Here is a 17,624-nt window from a genome sequence, read left to right on the forward strand (position 1 = left end):
TTTCCGGGTATATCTAGAAGAACTTGGGGAATATGGGATCAGAATGACCACTGAAATACCCCTCCACTGGTAGGCAGTGTAACATTGTTTCCTGGATTGTAAAACTATGCAGGGCATTCTTCTTTGGGTTTACATGATTTTGTTCTCTCAGCCTCTAACCTGTAGGTTGGAGAATTAGACTCAGTATCAGTACACAAACCATTTAGATGAGTCTAGGGGAAGAATGAACTGACAGAATTTGAAATTCTAGGTAACTGAACCATTTCAACCTCTTTTCCAGTCTGGACATAAAATTTTCACGGAATTACTGAAGTCCAAAGGCTTCCATCTGGGAGTTAATGAAAAGATTAGTTGACCTTATTTCCTTCTTCACAGATAACACCTCAAGGTTGATTATTTCTGCTTTTGTATTTAATTCAATGTATATTTTGTTTAATGGCAATCACCTCTTTAAAAAATATAATTTTCCCCTTTAAAATGGTTCATTGAAAAATGAAGTTCAGTGCTTTGTATTTAATTATACTGAACATCTTGGCTCAGAGAAGAAATGAGGAAATTCTTCTCACTCTGATCCTTGGAGAAGTAAGGGCCTATGGGTATGGAATGTGTTTTAGTTTTGCTTAACTATTCTTTGTCACAAAGGGTGGGATGGATGGGGAGTGGAAGTTGAGAGACATGTCCTGAAAAACCTGTAATGTAAAAACAGAAAATGGGTGAGAATGGGTAATTGACCTTGGTGAGAAAAGTAGGAGAAAATCTTGAATTGATGGAAGTGTTTCTTCTTCTTAAGAATGCACGTGCTTCAGAGCTACAAATCTCTCTCTCTTTGGGGAAAATAATGTTAGATCTGATTTCCCTTGACACTTTGGGGTGTGGAACTCAAGCAGAACTACTCCATGTAGCATATTTAACATTTCTTACCCCCAAAAAAACTCAAAATACTAAGGGTGAAATTTAAAAACACAAGTTATAGGCCGCCTGCATGTATTTGGCCTCAATCTTAACCCTGCTAAAAACTGAAATAGCCATAAGGAGTGGAAAGGGAAAAGAGCAACCTTAGTAGCTAGCACCCGAGTTAGCTACTGGCAGTGCTACAATTCTACAAACATCCAGTCCAAACGCTGTCATTTTGGGTATTCCCTTGCCATTTTCTCTTTTTAAAAAGTCAATAAAAAGACCCACATTCCCAATTAGATTTCTTTTTCGACCAGCAGTTGGACGAGGTGGGTTACTATTGAAAAGGCCAAACTTTCTTCAGTCATCTGTCTCTCCTTCCTTTCAACTTGCAAACGGGAGCCAACAGCAGTCCCGTAAAGTAAAGCGATTTTCTCCTAGTGAAAAGCATGCTAAAGCAGCCCTGAAACCGAGGGCTCCCTAGTAGGTAGAAAGACTAAGGGCCACAATAATAGCCGATGACTCAGGGTGGAGCTCTGCATCCTGGAAAAGGGGCACAGCCAAATCTGCTAGATGGAACCAGAAGTTTCTACCCGGCCAGTTCCTTTCTCCTCGCTCTTCTTATCTCCTCCATGCCTCTTTGCACCAGAAGGGCTATTTCCAGATACTTCCAGCTCCTTCCTCTCACGTCACTCCACCATTAATTCATAAAGGTGGTTGGAGGCGGACTTAAGGACACCCTTGTAACCCGCCTCCTTCGCCTACTCTTTAACCTCTCCCTCCCCCAGCCTCCGCCCAACCCAGCCCAGCCCAACCCAACCCAGCTCAACTCACTCTCCCCGCCCCAGCCCCAGCTAGTAGCAGCCTTGCCAGCAAGCAGCAGCAGCAGCAGCAGCGGTCGCAGCCCTAAACACAGCAGCAGCAGCAGCAGAAGCGAAGCAGAAGCCGCAGCAACAGTACCAGAAGTCGCTCCTTAGGCAGAGCATGAGCGCAGCCACTCACTCTCCAATGGTTCAGATGGCGACCAGCAATAGCGGCAACGGCGGGGAGCGAGACCCCTTGCCCCCCGGCTGGGAAATTAAAATCGATCCACAGACCGGTTGGCCATTCTTCGTAGATCACAACAACCGGACCACTACATGGAACGACCCACGCGTCACCCCCGAGGGGCACAAAGTGAGTGGTCCTTCTCCCCCGACCCCTCCCGCTCCAGTGGTGGCCTGGCTGCCTACTGGCCTTGCCTACTGGCTTTGCCTACTCTTCCCCGTGGTGCAGGCAGCATTTGAGGATCGGGGGATTCGGAGGAGAAAGCCGAAAGGACTGGGGAGGGGCGTCTTTGGGGATGGGACAAGGAATACATAGATCTCCCTTCCGCTTTTGGTTTGTTTTTGGGAGAGTGTTGCACAGTGGAGGGAAAGTTGGGAGCAGAAAGGAGGTGCAGTAGGGCGGGGAGTGAGATAGGCCGGGTGGTGGTGGTCTGTGAATGTGGATGCGTGTGCGCGCGCGCGCCCCGCCGAGGTACAGGTTACTCTGTCCAGCGGCGTGGCAGTGCAGAGAAAGGAGACGTGGGGGAAGGACGGGAGATAGTTCTGGACAAGACATGGGCGGATAGGAAAGTGGTAGAGAGGTCGGGCCTGGAGACCGAGACAGATCAGCCAGGTCACTGCAGGGGGGCGGGGAGAGTCAGGGAGATGGGGCACCGGGGCTGGCCAGGGAAGGGCAGGAGGTGGAAAGGGCATTCATTGGCAAGCCCTTTCCCTCCCCACCCCTCCCCACCCCCCAAGTAGACAGCAGGAGCTGCCTTTTGTCTCTGACGCACTGCAGCTCTTCTCAGTGCACTAAATCATTTGATACTTAGCCCTGTAATGTTTATTTAAAGTTTGTTAAGTCCACCCAAGCAGCAGCGACAGAAGGGAAACTGATTTATTCTTCAGCTTCGTCTGCCTGCAGGTTAAATCGTGTACTACGTTCAGCACAAGATACACACAAACACAGCTGAGTAGCAGCTGGCTGCCTTCTTTTGCTCCTTTTGCAAGCTGCCTAGGAAGTTTTGTCTACTGTCCAGTTTGAATGTATGTTCACAGGAGAGAGGCATTTCTATTCTAAATAAGTCCATAGATAGAGATGCTAGTGAGAGAGGCAGTCAGATGCAGAGGAAAGCCTAGTGGCTCCAGATTTAGAGGACCTGGGTTTGAATTCTAGGCTTTGCCCCTTACTTATCTCGGTGACCTTGGGCAAAACACTCAAGTTCTACGTGCCTCAGTTTCCTCATCTGAGAGAGTTGGATTGGATGATTGATAAGGACTCTCCAAGTCCAGATCCCTACAGATCCTAAAAGAGAAGGAAAAGACAGGAAAAAAAGGATTCCTCCTGATACCAATTATATGATTTCTGGGTGACATTTGGTCCAGAAAAATCATACAATCAGTTGACAAGATAAAATGACACAATAAGCTGCATTTTATCTAGTCTCAGGATATTTTGTGGTGCTTGTATTGTTTGGTTTTAAAATTTCTATTCTTAATGAAAGTATATTTAATAAAACTGTCTCTAGCATGGGGTATAACACCAAGAATCAGTGATTCAAAAAATGCTATCTTTGTTTCAGGGCCATTGCCTTGGTAGGTCTCTGAAGCTTTCTGAGCATAGGGGAAAAGCTAGAAGAGAAAGTCAGAGGTTGCTAAGGCCTATGTTGAAAGAAGTTTGGGCGGACTCTGTGGAGCCACAGAATTTGGCTCGTGGCCTCAAAAGGCCTGGCTTCTTTAGCTGCCAAGGAAGGTTCCTGACACTTCTTCGGAAATGGGTTGAAACTTCCCAGCTGTTCCCCTAAAAATGGTGGGCAGGGAAGTCAGGCAGTGTTTTTGTGTTGCCCACTCATGCAGCAGCAAAATGCAGAGTCCAGCTAGCTGTGAAGGTGACTCTCCTTGAAGTCTCAGCATTAGGCCAGCACATTTTTGGGGTTTCAGGCCTAGCCCTTGCCAGAGTACTTTTGCTCCCAAGCCAGATTTGTCATCATTAGACTCCTGGGTTCCAGAAGGGATATCATTTTAGTATTTGTTAGTAATGGGTTTTTTCACCTTTACATTTATATTACTATTTAAGCAAAATACTCCAAATTACCTAAACAAAAAGACCAACTCCTATTTCCAACATTTAAAGGCTGTAATTGAAGAAAGAATAGTCAACACTTCAAAATACAAAAATCATAGCCAGAAGGTCAGTAAAGCAGTATTTTGAATTATAAAAGGCACTCAAGTGTTTAAAAATAATAATTTAGGGAAGTATAACTAGTATTTTCCCCCCAAAAAATTTATTGCTTTTTCCCACTTGAGTTTTACAGAATACTGTCTACCTACCATGCCTCCCTGGGCCTCAGTTTCCTGAACTATAAAATAAATTTTGGATTAGATGCCTTCTGCCGATCCCCTCTAGTACCAAGACTCTGTTACTCTGATCCTACAATCTTACAACATTGAGGAAACTCCCCTGCCCACAGACATCAAATTCACAAGTAATTAATTGTATACTCATTTCTAAAAATTAGCACAGCTGACTAATTTTCTATAATTAACATCAGACATAATTGTGTACATGAATTTTTGAATGTGCAGTCGCTTGGGTGGGGTAGAAATCATCTTAGGGAGAATTTGTGTTGTAGTTGGGTTGGCATTTTAAATCAGCTTAGATGACACCAGGTAGTTATGAACATTCATTTTGCCTTGTCATTCCTGTATAAACAACCAAGCTATGGGAAACCTGTAAGAGATCAGGAAAACTCAAGGCAGTTGTTAATAAACTCTCAAGTTTGAGCATTTACTGCATGTGTTGAATGGCGTAGATAGTCTGGCATTTTGTTGTAAACATGAAACTGGTCTAACAAGTTCAGAAGGCTATGTGTAAGAAATGTCTGCCCAATATGTCATGTAGGCTGTGGCTCTAAAAAAAAAAGATCAGATCAGATGGGAGGGGCTCTGGTTTAAATAAATCTGAAAGTCTATCACTTTGGGAAATAATAGCTCACTTTTAAGAAGTACTTTCCTTACAAAAACAATGTAGGCAATAGAAATATTATGAATCCAGTTTTATAAATAAGAAAACCCAGAGAGTTGTAAGGGATTGGTCCTACAGGCAAATGGCTGACTGAGTCTGTGATGCAGCCGTACTTCCTTAGGCCTCGAAGTCATCTATGAGTGGCAGAACCAGATTAAAATGTAATTGAGAAATACTTAACAAAATAAATTAAAATTCAGTACAACATAGATAATATTAATTTTCAGTCTACAATAGCTATCTTTCATAGGACAGCTTTGCCTTCCCTTCCTCAGCCAGTCTTCCCATATTCAGCTATCCAGACAGGCTCATTCCTGCTACACTCTGACTTCAAGAGAGAAGGTGTCTTCTACTCATCATATTTTTACATGTGTATAGCTACACCTGTTCCCAGGAAAAGTGTAGAATCCCCCCAATATGTGAGTGAAATAATTCAGGAAGCACAGTGGGAAGAGAGCATTCATCCTCTCCCTGGGCTTTTTCCAGAGTAAGCACATGCTAGGCTTTTCAGAATGCCTTAAATGCTAACCTCCCCACTCCCTGCAATATTCCTTAGAAGAGAGGGATATTAGGTTATCTGTTTATAGACTAGGAAGTAAATAGGAGGTGAGGCTATTGCAGAGGTGATATAAACATAGGACCCTCTCAGAAGCCATTCATTGAAGTCCCTCAGTTCATAGATTACAAATTGAGGACCAGAGACGTTAAATGATTTTGTCCATTGTCTAACAGTATGCATCAGAACCAGAATATGAAACCAAGTTCTTTGATTCCAGTCAGTACTTCTTATTCACTTGTGTTTTCATCTTTTATAAACTAGCAGTTTATGGTTAAATAGAATTTTTTATTTTTGATCTTGTGAGTAAAAAAAGTACTATTTTTAAAAATCGCAATGAAAAGTAATAAATATGTGGAGAGGTGCTCATGTAAGGTAGCAAGCTTAAGTAAGTCCTCCTAGAAACCTGGCTCTCAAGTGTTCCCATAGCATGCTCCCTGTGTCCTACAATACCACTTTAATCAAAGTACTCCCCAGCCCATAAACTTTCCATGGTTTGTGAAAATCTAAGATTTCCTGCTGTGCTTCCAGGATGAAGCACATGTCCTAAGCCATAGTCCCTTCTTCTTGAACTCTGAAAATTGTGAGTGCTAGAAAAGGGAAGCTTGATATCTCATCTAATAGCTTCATATTATAGGAAGGAAAACTGAGGGTCAAAGAAACCAACTGATTTTTTTGTCTAAGCCATGTTACCTATGTGGTAGGGCCTTTTAATTCCTAGTCCTTTGCTTATTCCATAAAATTTACCTATACCATTATTGTGTACTGTCTTATAATATTTTTCCTACTCTTCTTTCAGTTTTTTACTTGTTACTGCCTTAATCTTTAAAATAAGACCATAGATTCCCTGAGAACAAAAATTGTTTTGTTATTCTTCTTTAGGGACATATCCAGCTTTTTGGAGAAGAGGGCAGCTTAGTTTAAATTAAAGATAAAGTGGGAAACACCAATTTCTATAGGGTTATTCCAGGTTAGGCATTGTGTTTTCTGGTATCAGGATACCAGAGAAGTATAGGCTTTCTATCCCTGGGGCTGGCTGTCCCATGGAATATGGACTGAAGAATATGGTCTTCTCTACAGGCTCAGAAGTATCCATACACAGGCCCCAGGGTCAGCCAATCAACTTCCAAATAATAAAGGATCTTTTACATAAAAGTATGGACCAGTAGTGAAGGATTCTTTGATTTGGAGAAGAAACTAGGAACTGATCCTATAACATATATTTAATCATCCATTAGTTCAGAAATATTGGTTAAGCAACTACTGTATGCAAGACACATAGAGATGAACAGGAAGACATGGACCCAGACTTAGAGGAACTTATACTCTAGTAAAATGGAAACTTCCTTCTTTGCTGTGCAGACTCTGGACCCTCAGACTGAGTCACATTTACTACTTTGCAATGACTACAGCATGCCTTTATTTAGCACTCTTACTCTCTACATTTCCCTGTGAAGGCAATTTCTTTTTATAGTACCTCTGGCTCTTAAATTTTTGTGAAAATTGTGAACTTGACATGCATCAATAAACATTTCCATATAGAAAGGAGAGAAAAAAAGAGTGCTGTAAATGAAAATCTTAAATCCTCATATACAATTTATCTTTTGAAGTATATATTAAATTGAACAAGGTAGTATTGACCTTGCCTTGCTTATCATCTTCTTCCTTACACTCTCTTTAAAATTTTTAAAAAATGTTTGATTGATGTTCTTTTTCTTCTTTTAAATCTGTACAACTACCCTTCTCTACTTCCACAACTCTCTCTTTTTTTCTTTTCTTTCTTTTTTTTTTTGGCTAGGCAGTGGGGAGGGGGGTAGGTGACTTGCCCAGGGTCACACAGCTAGTAAGTGTTATGTGGCTAAGACCAGATTTGAACTCAGGTCCTCCTGAATCCAGGGCCGGTGTTCCATCCACTGCCCCACCTAGTGCCCCTACTTCTACAACTCTCTACCCCCAAAATAAAAGGCCACCCTTATAAGCAAATAAGTATATCCAAGCAAAACAAACTTATACATTGCTAATATCTGATAATTTATCATTCTATACCTACACTCCATTACCTCTCTGTCAAGAAGTGGAAAATATGCTTCATCAGCCTTTTGGTGCCTGTATTGTTCGTTGCGTTGTCAGAGTTCTTAATTCTTTCAGAGTTATTTCCTTTATAATATTGTAGTTCATTATATAAATTCTTCTCTTGGTTCAACCTATTTCACATGTATCAGTTCATACAAGTCTTCCTAGGTTTTTTTGAAGTCATCTCATTCATCATTTTTTAATGACACAATAATATTCATTACAGTCATACATCACAGTTTTGTTCCTCAATTGATAGGCAACCACTTTGTTTTCAGTTCCTTGCTGCAACAACATCAAAATTGCTATTAGAAAAATGTTTGTGCATATCGATCCTTTCCCTCTTGTCTTTGAACTCTTTTTGAGGTATATGCCTGATAATAGTATTTCTGGGTCAAAAGTGTTTGTGTGTGTGAGAGTGTGTGTGTGTGTGTGTACGTATATATACATCTACAGATAACTTTTAGGGTATAGTTCCAAACTGCTTTCCAGAATGGCTGAACCAGTTCACATCTCCACTGAAAGGTCATCAGGATGTTTTATTTCAGCCCAACATTTGTCATTTTCCTTTCTTGTCAGCTCTGCCAATCTGATGAGCGAGATCTGGAACGTCAGAGTTACTTCAATTTGCATTTCTATAATTATTCATGATTTGGAGCATTTTTTCATGTGGCTATTGATAGCTTGGATTTCTTGAGAATTTGACCAACTGCCTATTTTCATCCATTGTCCATTTGTCTATTAAGGAATGGCTCTTGTTCTTTAACTCTTAGATATTTAGACCTTTATCAGAGAAATTTGGTGTGAAGATATTTACCAGTCCACTGTTTGCTTTTGTTTGTGCAAAAACTTTTCAATTTTATGTAATCAGAATTATTTTGTCATGTATGATAATCTCTGCCCTTTGCTCAAGAGGTCTTCCATATCCATAACTGGTAAAGGTATCTCCTTATCTTCTCCTCTTAAAAATATGATCTTTTATATAGTCTTAACTTCTAGGTCATATGGCCATTTGGACCTTATTGAGGTATATGGTATGAGATGCTGGTCTAAATTGTACTAAACTGCTTTCCAGTTTTCCTAGCAGTTTCAGTCAAATAGTGAGTCCTCCTCCCAATAGTTGCTGTCCATACATCTTTATGGAAAACCATGCTACTGTTTGTTCACAGAAGTAATTGTAGATGGTATGAGATCAGATAAACCAAGGGCACCAAATGTAATGCCTCTTAATGTGCCTTCCTAGACAAAAGATTTCACTTGATTGCCCAAATTCACCCTTATGGGTCTGGAGAAGCGATTTTTGTTTTTAGATAATTAATTTCCTCTGAGTAGCAGTGACACATTTTCCTTGAAGAGGGCAAGCAGGATAAAGAGACAAGTTTTCAGCTGATAATAGACCTGTTTTTTAATCCATTTCTCTAAAGAACTCATTCCATTAGACACTGAGCTATCGGTCTCATTTTGTTTGTTGTTGGTTCTGTAAACAGGATGAAACCATAGTTCATCCTTAATCTTAACATTTCAATTAGAAAACCATAGGATCTCTGGAGCTTAGAAGTATAATCCTTTAGAATCTCAGACACACAGGAGCCTAGCTTTTCAGTAGACATTCTGGTATTGCTGGGGTTTTTTCCTCATTTAAAGATATCCAAAATGATTTGATTATCCAACCAATCATGTAAGCATAGAGAAACCTGCATAACTACATGGCAGAATGTGGTATCTTTCAGGATTCAGTAACTTCCCCTGTTAGTTGAATAAGCTTCCTTACTCACTGCGTAATCTTTCACCATGTGTCCCTGTAGTTAGTGTAGTGGTGGCAGTGAGTCAGAACTGAGGCCTGTGCCCTCAGTCGGCGCTGGAAAAATGACTCAGCACTGAGCCTGTAGACTTGATGTTTGAAGCCCAAGTGTACTGAATGTTCTCATTTTGATTCTTATCCCATTCAGTGAGGTGACAAGCTAAAAGCTGCCACCTTGTGCTGTTTATTAGGACTAAACAGTTAAGGACTTTGCAGGATTTTTTTTCCTTTTTTTAAACGAACACTGGCAGCATTTTCTTTTGAAAATTGAGAGATGTATAGTTGTCACCCCATTAAAGTTGTTAAGGAGGCTCCTCAGTTTAAGGGAGGAAATTACTCAGTCATTCTCCCCACCTCCAGCTTTGGCTCATCTGATTATCTACCCTTCCACACTATATATTTAGCAGTCTTACCTATGCTAGTGTCTTGGTTGGCCAAGCTCTGATGTATAGTGTGTAGCAAATTGGCCTCCTGATAAAGAAACAGGGCTGCTTACCAGTTCCTCCAGGAGTCAGCCTGTAGGGGAAAGGGAGTACTAAAAAGGGTATGTGTCCCATATATGTACATATGTACAGTCTGCTCTCACTACCACCATCAGTGAGACAGACCAGATAGGATTAGCCTCCATGGACACAGGCGCTATACATCTTTTAACCAATATGTTAAAATTTTGTGATTTTTTTTTCCCTTCAAAGCTGCTTCTCATATACTTTTTAACCTGCTAGATTGGAAGCACATGAAACAATATTCCTCATCTTTGAATAAGGGCAAATAAAAGGACTTGCACATAATAGATGTTCTATAAATAATTGGTATAATTTGTATAAAAACATTGGGGGGGGGGGCACCTCACAGTGTAATTTGCCCTGGACCTGGCAGCCTCCTCGAGATGGCCCTGATGACCATTTCTCTCATATTTTCCTGGGATATCTCTGAACCTTTTTCTTTCCCTATGTCCATTTGAGGAACATACTATCACATTTTTTCTCTTTGTTACTTTCCTTCAGCTTTAAGTGCTGCTCACACTTCAAAATTAGGTCAGATTACTTATTAAGGTTAGAATTTCCTCCACAGGGTGGGCTTATATTGCTCAAAGGAACAAAATCTTCATCTTTCTCTTCCATTCCTGAAACAACAAAGAGAATCTGTGCTTCCGTGCACTGTTTTTAGGTTATATTTTGGACATGGTGTCTGCTCATTTGCATTTTTAGTTTTTGTAGTGTTCAACCCTGGAAAAGTTGTGAATCTCTGTACATTGCACATATCTAGTGGCATAGGTGTGTAGGCTTTAGAGCTGGAAGGGCCCTTAGAGATTCTTTATCCAACCCCTTCATTTTACAGAGGAGGAAGCCTGAAGATCAGAAGTCAGATTACTTCCCCAGGGTTACATTAGGAAATATAGTCTGGATCTTAAACCTCTCCCCTCCCCGCCCCCCTATTCTCTGACTTTAAAAACCAGTGAGGCTCTTTTTTCTACTTACCCATTAAAAATAGTGTTTGGACTGAGTGGGGTGACTGGTTGTTATTGAATGCGTTGCTAAAAAGAAGATAAAACAAGTCAGTTCTCAAAGTAGCTGAATATTTGATGTCTAAAAGATAAAACATCCTGGAAATTGACTAAAAAAAAATTTTTTCCAAGAGCAGACCTTGAAAGTTCCATGCTATGTTACCAGATTGTTAGAATACCATTGCTTTAGTTCTTATTTTTTATTAATACATTTTTTACATTACATGCATTTCCCTTTTCTCCTTGACCTTTCCAGTAAGCCATCCTTTGTAATAAAGATTTTTCTTTTTAAAAAGAGAAAAATTAAGTAATTCACTAAAGCCAACCAATACATCAGTAATGTCTGGAAGTATGTGCAGTATTCCACACCTATAATCTCACACCTCTACACTGAAAAGAGGGAGATGTATTTTCTGGTCTCTTCTCTAGGGCCAAGTTCCCTCATTACAACCAAGCATTCAGTTTGATTTTATTATTCATTACATTTACATTGCCTTATATTGTTTTCTTGGTTCTGTTCATTTAACTCTGAATCAATTCATATGTTCACCTATACTTTTCTTAATTCTTCATATTTTTCATTTCTTATGCTGCAGTAGTAGTCCATTAATTCATGTTCCATAGTTTGTTTAGTCATTCCCCAGTCATTGGGCAGTCCCTATTTTGTATCCAGTTCTTTGCTACCACAGAAAGTGTTGCAATGACTGTTTTGATATATATGTGGGCCTTTCCTTTCTGTGTTTGACTTTCCTTGGGACTTCTTCTCCCTTGGACTTTGTAAACCTAGCCCTAGGATCTCTGGAGCATAGGGTATGATATTTTAGTCACTTTATTTGACTGTTATTACAAAATTATTTTGTTCTTTATTTTAAAAGGAATGGAACTTACTTGGAAATTTTGGGTGATTTCTTAGGTATGATTTCCACCCTGAGATTGGTTAAAATGAAAATCCTTATCTTTTTTGTGAGGATACTTTAGTTTTACTGTTCCCTAAAGAACATAAGACAAGGTAGGGGAAAAGAGAGGAGAGGTAGGCTGATGGTAAATCCTTTCAACAGGAAATGAATAGTTATTTTGCCTGCTGAAATTCAGGGAGGAATGAGGTAGAATGTACTAACTGACTTTGAAATTCCAAAGCAGGCCTTTGAAATCTACCAGAAGGTTTTGATCTCCTGGTCAAGGATCCCAGGGTTAAAGTTTTCAAATTTTTAGCATGTTGACTTTGTAAGCAACTTTTAATTTTCCATCTCAAGGCTGCAAAACTGTGTGTTTATTAGTATGTTTGTATATACATAATATGCAAATATTTTTATATACACATACACATGTATACACATATTCATGTATATATTTTAAATTTTAGGTATGCAACCTTCTATTCTGGTAGTATCTCCCCTCTCCTTACCTCTCATGAGAAGGGAAAATATGAGTTATCTTATTGTCCCTTTTCTGGAACCTTCATTGGGTTTTTTTTTATTACTCAGAGTTCAACTTCCTTTTAGTGAACTTTTCATTTATGTTATTGTAGTCACTGTGCACATTCATTACTATGTTTTAAAGCAAAACATGGTTAGGTGGATAATTATGTTGGACCAAAAACTCTGCAAAAAATAAAAGTTTTTTTTTTATAATTTATGGCAAGGATTTCTTAACCTGGGATCCATGAGTTGATTTCAGGGTGTTTGTGAACTTATATGGGGAAAAAATTGCATCTTTATTTTTACTAACGTCTAACTGAAATTTAGTTTTTCTTTCATGGAAGGAAATCTTCTGTTTTTGTGGTAGACATGTGTTTACTGAAAGTAGGGCATACCGTTGAGAGTTTGCCCTTTTGTTATAACATTTTTATTTTGAACAGGTTGATACCTGTTGGCTGTAGCAGGAAATTTTGGAGTTAGGGTACTTAGATTTTATTGCTGCTTTCTGGTCCAATACCATGCATTTGTGGGCATAGTTCTTGAACCTTCAACCGTTATTTGTTAAATGGTTACAAAATAAACTGCCTTGTGAGACTTAATGCTGGAAAGGGATTTTTAATCTTTAAATTTAAAGCTATAATGTGTTGCATAAATATAAAATTCTTATTACCAGCCTGCACTAAAGCCACAGAAAAGGCATGTCAAGTCTTGTCTTTGTATGGACAAAGCAGCTTATTAACGAGCAAAAAAGTATAGCTGTTTGTCATAGTGTAGACATAACCTCAGAGAAGAGCAGCTTTAAATTTCAAGAATCTAGTTTTTTTTAATTCACTTATATTTTCAGTTCCAAATTCTCTCTCCTACCTCCCCTCCCCTAACCACTGATAAAACGAGGAAAAAAAACCTGTTACAAATATATACATTCAAGTAAAACAAATTGCCACATTAACCATATCCAAAAAAAAAAAATGCTTCATTGTATACTCTGAGTCCATCCCTTCTCTTTCTACAGGTAGATGGCATGTTTCATAGTGACTCCATTGTGCTGATCAGAGTTCCTAGGTCTTTCAAAGTTTTTTGTCTTTGTGGTATTGGTTTCTTGGTCTTGTTCACTTCACTTTGCATCAGTTTATACAAATCTTCCAGGTTTTTCTAAAACCATCTCCTACATCATTTCTTACAGCATAGTATCATTCACATCACATGCACAGAACTTGTTCAGCAATTTCCCAATTGGTGGCCATTCCTTCAGTTTCCAGTTCTTTGCCTCCACAAAAAGATCTTGTATGTTCAAAAATATGTATAGATAGATCCTTTTCCTCTTTCTTTGATTTCTTTGGGGTTTAGACTTAGTGCCAGTATCGCTAGGTCAATGAGTATGCACAGTTTAATAGTTTTGGGGGGGGGGTGTAGGTTCAAGTTGCTTTCTAGAATAGACCAGAAGAACCTAGTCTTGTTTTGTTTTCTGTAGGAAGATAGTGAATATCCAGCTTTTTTATTATTATCATTCTGGAATTAAATAACCAGATAGTCACTAATAGACTTTCAGGTTAACCTCGGTAGATTTTAATTCCTTACAAATCTCCCTAAATTCTTGTTTTGTTGAATTTCTGAATACAAAACTGAGTACATCAATGGAGAATTTAAAGAATATCTTTTAGTCACTGGATTATCACCTGCTCTTGCTTTGTGCTCCCAAGGAACTTAAATCCACCTTGGCCAGCACATTTTGATCCTTCATTTTGTAATGAAAGCCAGTATTTCCTAGACCTGTTACTGATTCACACTAGAAGTATAGTGGCTGTTTGGAATGTTTGGCATTCATGATACAGTGGAAAGATTATTGGATTTGGAGTCAGAGGACCTCACAACTTTGGACAAGTGACCATACTTCTCTAGATACCCATTTACTCATTTGTAAAAAGAGGAGATTGGAATAGGCCTTGGAGACCCCTTCCATTTCTAGATCAGTGGTTCTAAGTGACTTCACATCTCTGGGTTTCTCCATCTGTAAAATGAGAAGTTGGGGAACTGACTACATAAAGGTTTTTCCTTCTGGGTTAGTAGCCCACATTGAAAAATATAAAGAATATTAAGAAATATATTCATTAGGGTTGCTCCTGAGTAATAATATACGCTGGGGTATGTTTTGCTTTTGTAGTTGGGGGAAAATAGGAGGAGAATAAACAGAAAGCACGTGTTTCTTATTGATTGATTAACCATTATAATACAGTGAGGCGGGGAGGATACAGGAAGAAGGCGATCTTGACTATTTTTAGTAGAGATGGCAATAGTTTTAGTGTCTCTAAAATCCATCCACTATTTAACAGAAGGTTAAAATTATATAGTGTTAAAACTTCTACATATATCTCACCTAATTCCACAGGAAGCGGATAATAACAGCTGACATTTTGTAGCACTTTTTAAGGTTTGCAAGGTGCTATACATCTATTCCATTTTGATCCATGCAAAAGTTATATGGATTAAAATATTATCTTCATTTTATAGATGAGAAACTAAGGTAAAAAAAAAAAAAAGGTTAAATGGCTTGCTGCTGTCATCCAGCTAAGTGTTGGAGTCTAGAGCTGGATCCAGAAGTTTCTTGACTCTAAACCTATCACTTGTTCCACTATACCATGCTGTCTTTGTGTCCGAATCACTTCTTTTAAAACTGGTTCCTACTCCAAAATTTCAGGGAAAAGAATTCTAGGCTGCTTTTCTTATTGTAAAAGAATTCTCCTTATTTTTTCCATATTATCATCTTGTATTTTACTATGCTTTTCTTGGTCCATTGTGAGTGAAACTCAGCATCTGATTGTATAACCTAAGCCACAGTTGAAAAGGTTCTGGCCTAAAAACTCAGATAATTAAATTTTTGCCCTACTTAAGGGCTCCACAGTTATGAAATTAGAAGTGCAATGGAGCTATTATTACTGTGGTGATCTCAGGTCATTGAATTTAGAGGCAGAAACTGCCTTAGAAATCATCTGGTTCAGACCTTTGTTCAGATAAGGAAACTGAGGTCCATGTGAAGGTGAAATGATACGTTCAAAAGTTACACAGGTAGCAGCAGATTTTAAGTTAACAGAGCTCAGAAAGAACCTTTCATTTCTTAACTCCAAATCCAGTGCTGTTTCTACTGTACCATGTGATGACATCATTACATTTCATTCATTTTAGCTACATTAGACTTAGCATTCACTTCAGCTGGCTGGTTATGTTGGTTAAAGCAGTGTTTCCCAACTCAGCTATTTATCGTGTGTATAGATCAGTAAACTATCTAAATTTGTTCTTGTAGGCTGCTTTACCCTCTGCAGGATTCAGGGAGTAGAAGTAACTGACAGTAGAGTCAGAGGACCTGAGTTCAATACTACCTCTGACATTTATTACTTGTATGACCTTGGGCAAATAAGTTAATCTCTCTGAGTCTCAGTTTCCTCATCTTTAAAAATGGGTGGGGTTTGGACTCTGGGTTTCAGAGATTTTTTTCAGCTCCAGATCTAGCCAGGGAGAAACTGGGTTAGGGGAAGGTTCCAAAAGGAGAAGAATGAAGTGAGCTTTTGAAATTTATACATGTTAAACCATAAGAATCTTTGATGGTTGAGGCCGAGTTGGGAGTCTCAACTCTACCAACTAGCAGTTCTCTAACTTTGAGCAAATTGCTCACCCTCTATGAACTCAGTTCAGTGTTTGCACTGCCTACCTGTAAAGTGAGCTAACCCTTCTTCCCATTTTTATGAATGAGACTGAAGTCCAGAGAGGTGAAGACATTGGTTTGGGGGCCTGCTACTCCCAAAGTGGCCCACTCAAACCTAGGTCTTCAAAGTCTATGCTCTTTCAGCCATACCACACTGAAGACAACACTTGCAACTAGCCCCCTTGCACAGTCATTTTTTTTTTAAGTTCAAATAAGGTAATTGATATGAAAGTGCTTTGTAAACTTACAAAGTAATACTCTTCTAAATACCTTGTAAGATACTGTTTTTTTCTTAAATCCCCATGGATTTTATGTTTTATATCAAAATAAAGTAATTTAAGTCCCTGTAGTATAAGATCAGAATCAAAACTTTGCCCTGGCTATCCTCTAATAATCTTGCACTTAATAGGACAGATTTTCATTTCATCCAGGAGTAATTTTTCTTTATCTCTTATTCTGGTAATTTTCCATAGAGTTAGAGCTGTAGAGCATAGAGCAGTAGGACCTGATACTTGAGGGCAGGGCAGTTTGCTGAGAATTTCAAGGCAATTTATAAGATGACTGGCAAGAACTATCAGATTTTAAACAGAGTACAGTCAGCTAAGCAGTGAATTTTTCCATTCTTATCTGGATTTGCCAAATAATATGTTCCCAGTGTCTTTACTGAAAAGATGATGATAATTAGCAAAAATTGTTTGGCAAAAAGTATTTCCCAGAATGCTAAGACTGAGGAATATAAAAGTTAAATTATCAAGTTATGTTCTCTAAGTTAATTACACTAACATTACATTTTTTTCAAAATGTTTTATTAATTTATTTTGAATTATTAACAATCACTTCCATAAGCTTTTGAGTTTTAAATTTTTCTCTCCCTCCCTACCTCCCCTCCCCAAGACGGCATGCAATCTTAATAGAAGCTGTACATATACATTCCTGTTAAGTATATTTTCACATTAGTCATGTTGTAAGTAAGAATTAGAACTAATAGGAGGAACCACCAGGAAGAGGAAACAAAACATGACAGAAGAAAAAAAAAGCAAATAGTATGCTTCAATCTGCATTCAAACTCCATAGCTCTTTCTTTGGATGTGGATAGCATTTTCTATCATGAGGCTTTTGGAGATGTCTTAGATCCTTGTATTGCTGAGAGGGGTTAAGTCTATCAAAGTAAGTCATTGCACAATGTGTTGTTACTGTGTACACTGCTCACTTCACTCAGCATCAAACCATACAAGTCTTTCCAGGTTTATCTGAAGTCTGCCTGTTCATTTCTTATAGCACAATAGTATTCCATTACATTCATATCTAACATTCACAATTATGATTACTATCTGTGTCTTTCTCTCTGTCCTTTCCCCCCAACCCCCCACTCCCGTTTATGCTTTTCTTTCTCCTTTCCCCTCCTCACTAATGTTTTGCTTTTGACCACCACCTCTCTCAGTCCCACCTCCCTTCTATTAGTCCCCTCCCTTTTCTTTCCCCTTTTCCCTCCTACTGCCTATAGGGCATGTTAGATTTCTATACCTAACTGATTATGTTATTCCCTTCTTGAGCCAAATCTGATGAGAGTAAGGTTCAAACAATGCTCATCTCCCTCCCTTCTTTCCCTCTGCTGTAATAGGTTTTTG

The 17,624-nt window shown here is 38.9% G+C and overlaps 1 protein-coding gene across 1 annotated transcript in view; it reads left to right on the top strand.

Annotated features, from left to right (window-relative positions):
- The first annotated feature begins 1,770 nt into the window (after nt 1–1,770).
- BAG3 (BCL2 associated athanogene 3) overlaps nt 1,771–17,624 on the top strand; it is a 32,631-nt gene continuing 16,777 nt past the window's right edge. The window contains exon 1 of the mRNA XM_027839900.1: nt 1,771–2,070. Within this exon, the coding sequence (XP_027695701.1) occupies nt 1,879–2,070 (192 nt within the window). The 5' untranslated portion in view covers nt 1,771–1,878. The remainder of the gene's footprint in view (nt 2,071–17,624) is intronic.

The sequence above is a fragment of the Vombatus ursinus genome, unplaced genomic scaffold (assembly GCF_900497805.2).
Source record: "Vombatus ursinus unplaced genomic scaffold, bare-nosed wombat genome assembly UNPS02014833.1, whole genome shotgun sequence".
In the NCBI taxonomy this organism is placed as follows: Eukaryota; Metazoa; Chordata; class Mammalia; order Diprotodontia; family Vombatidae; genus Vombatus; species Vombatus ursinus.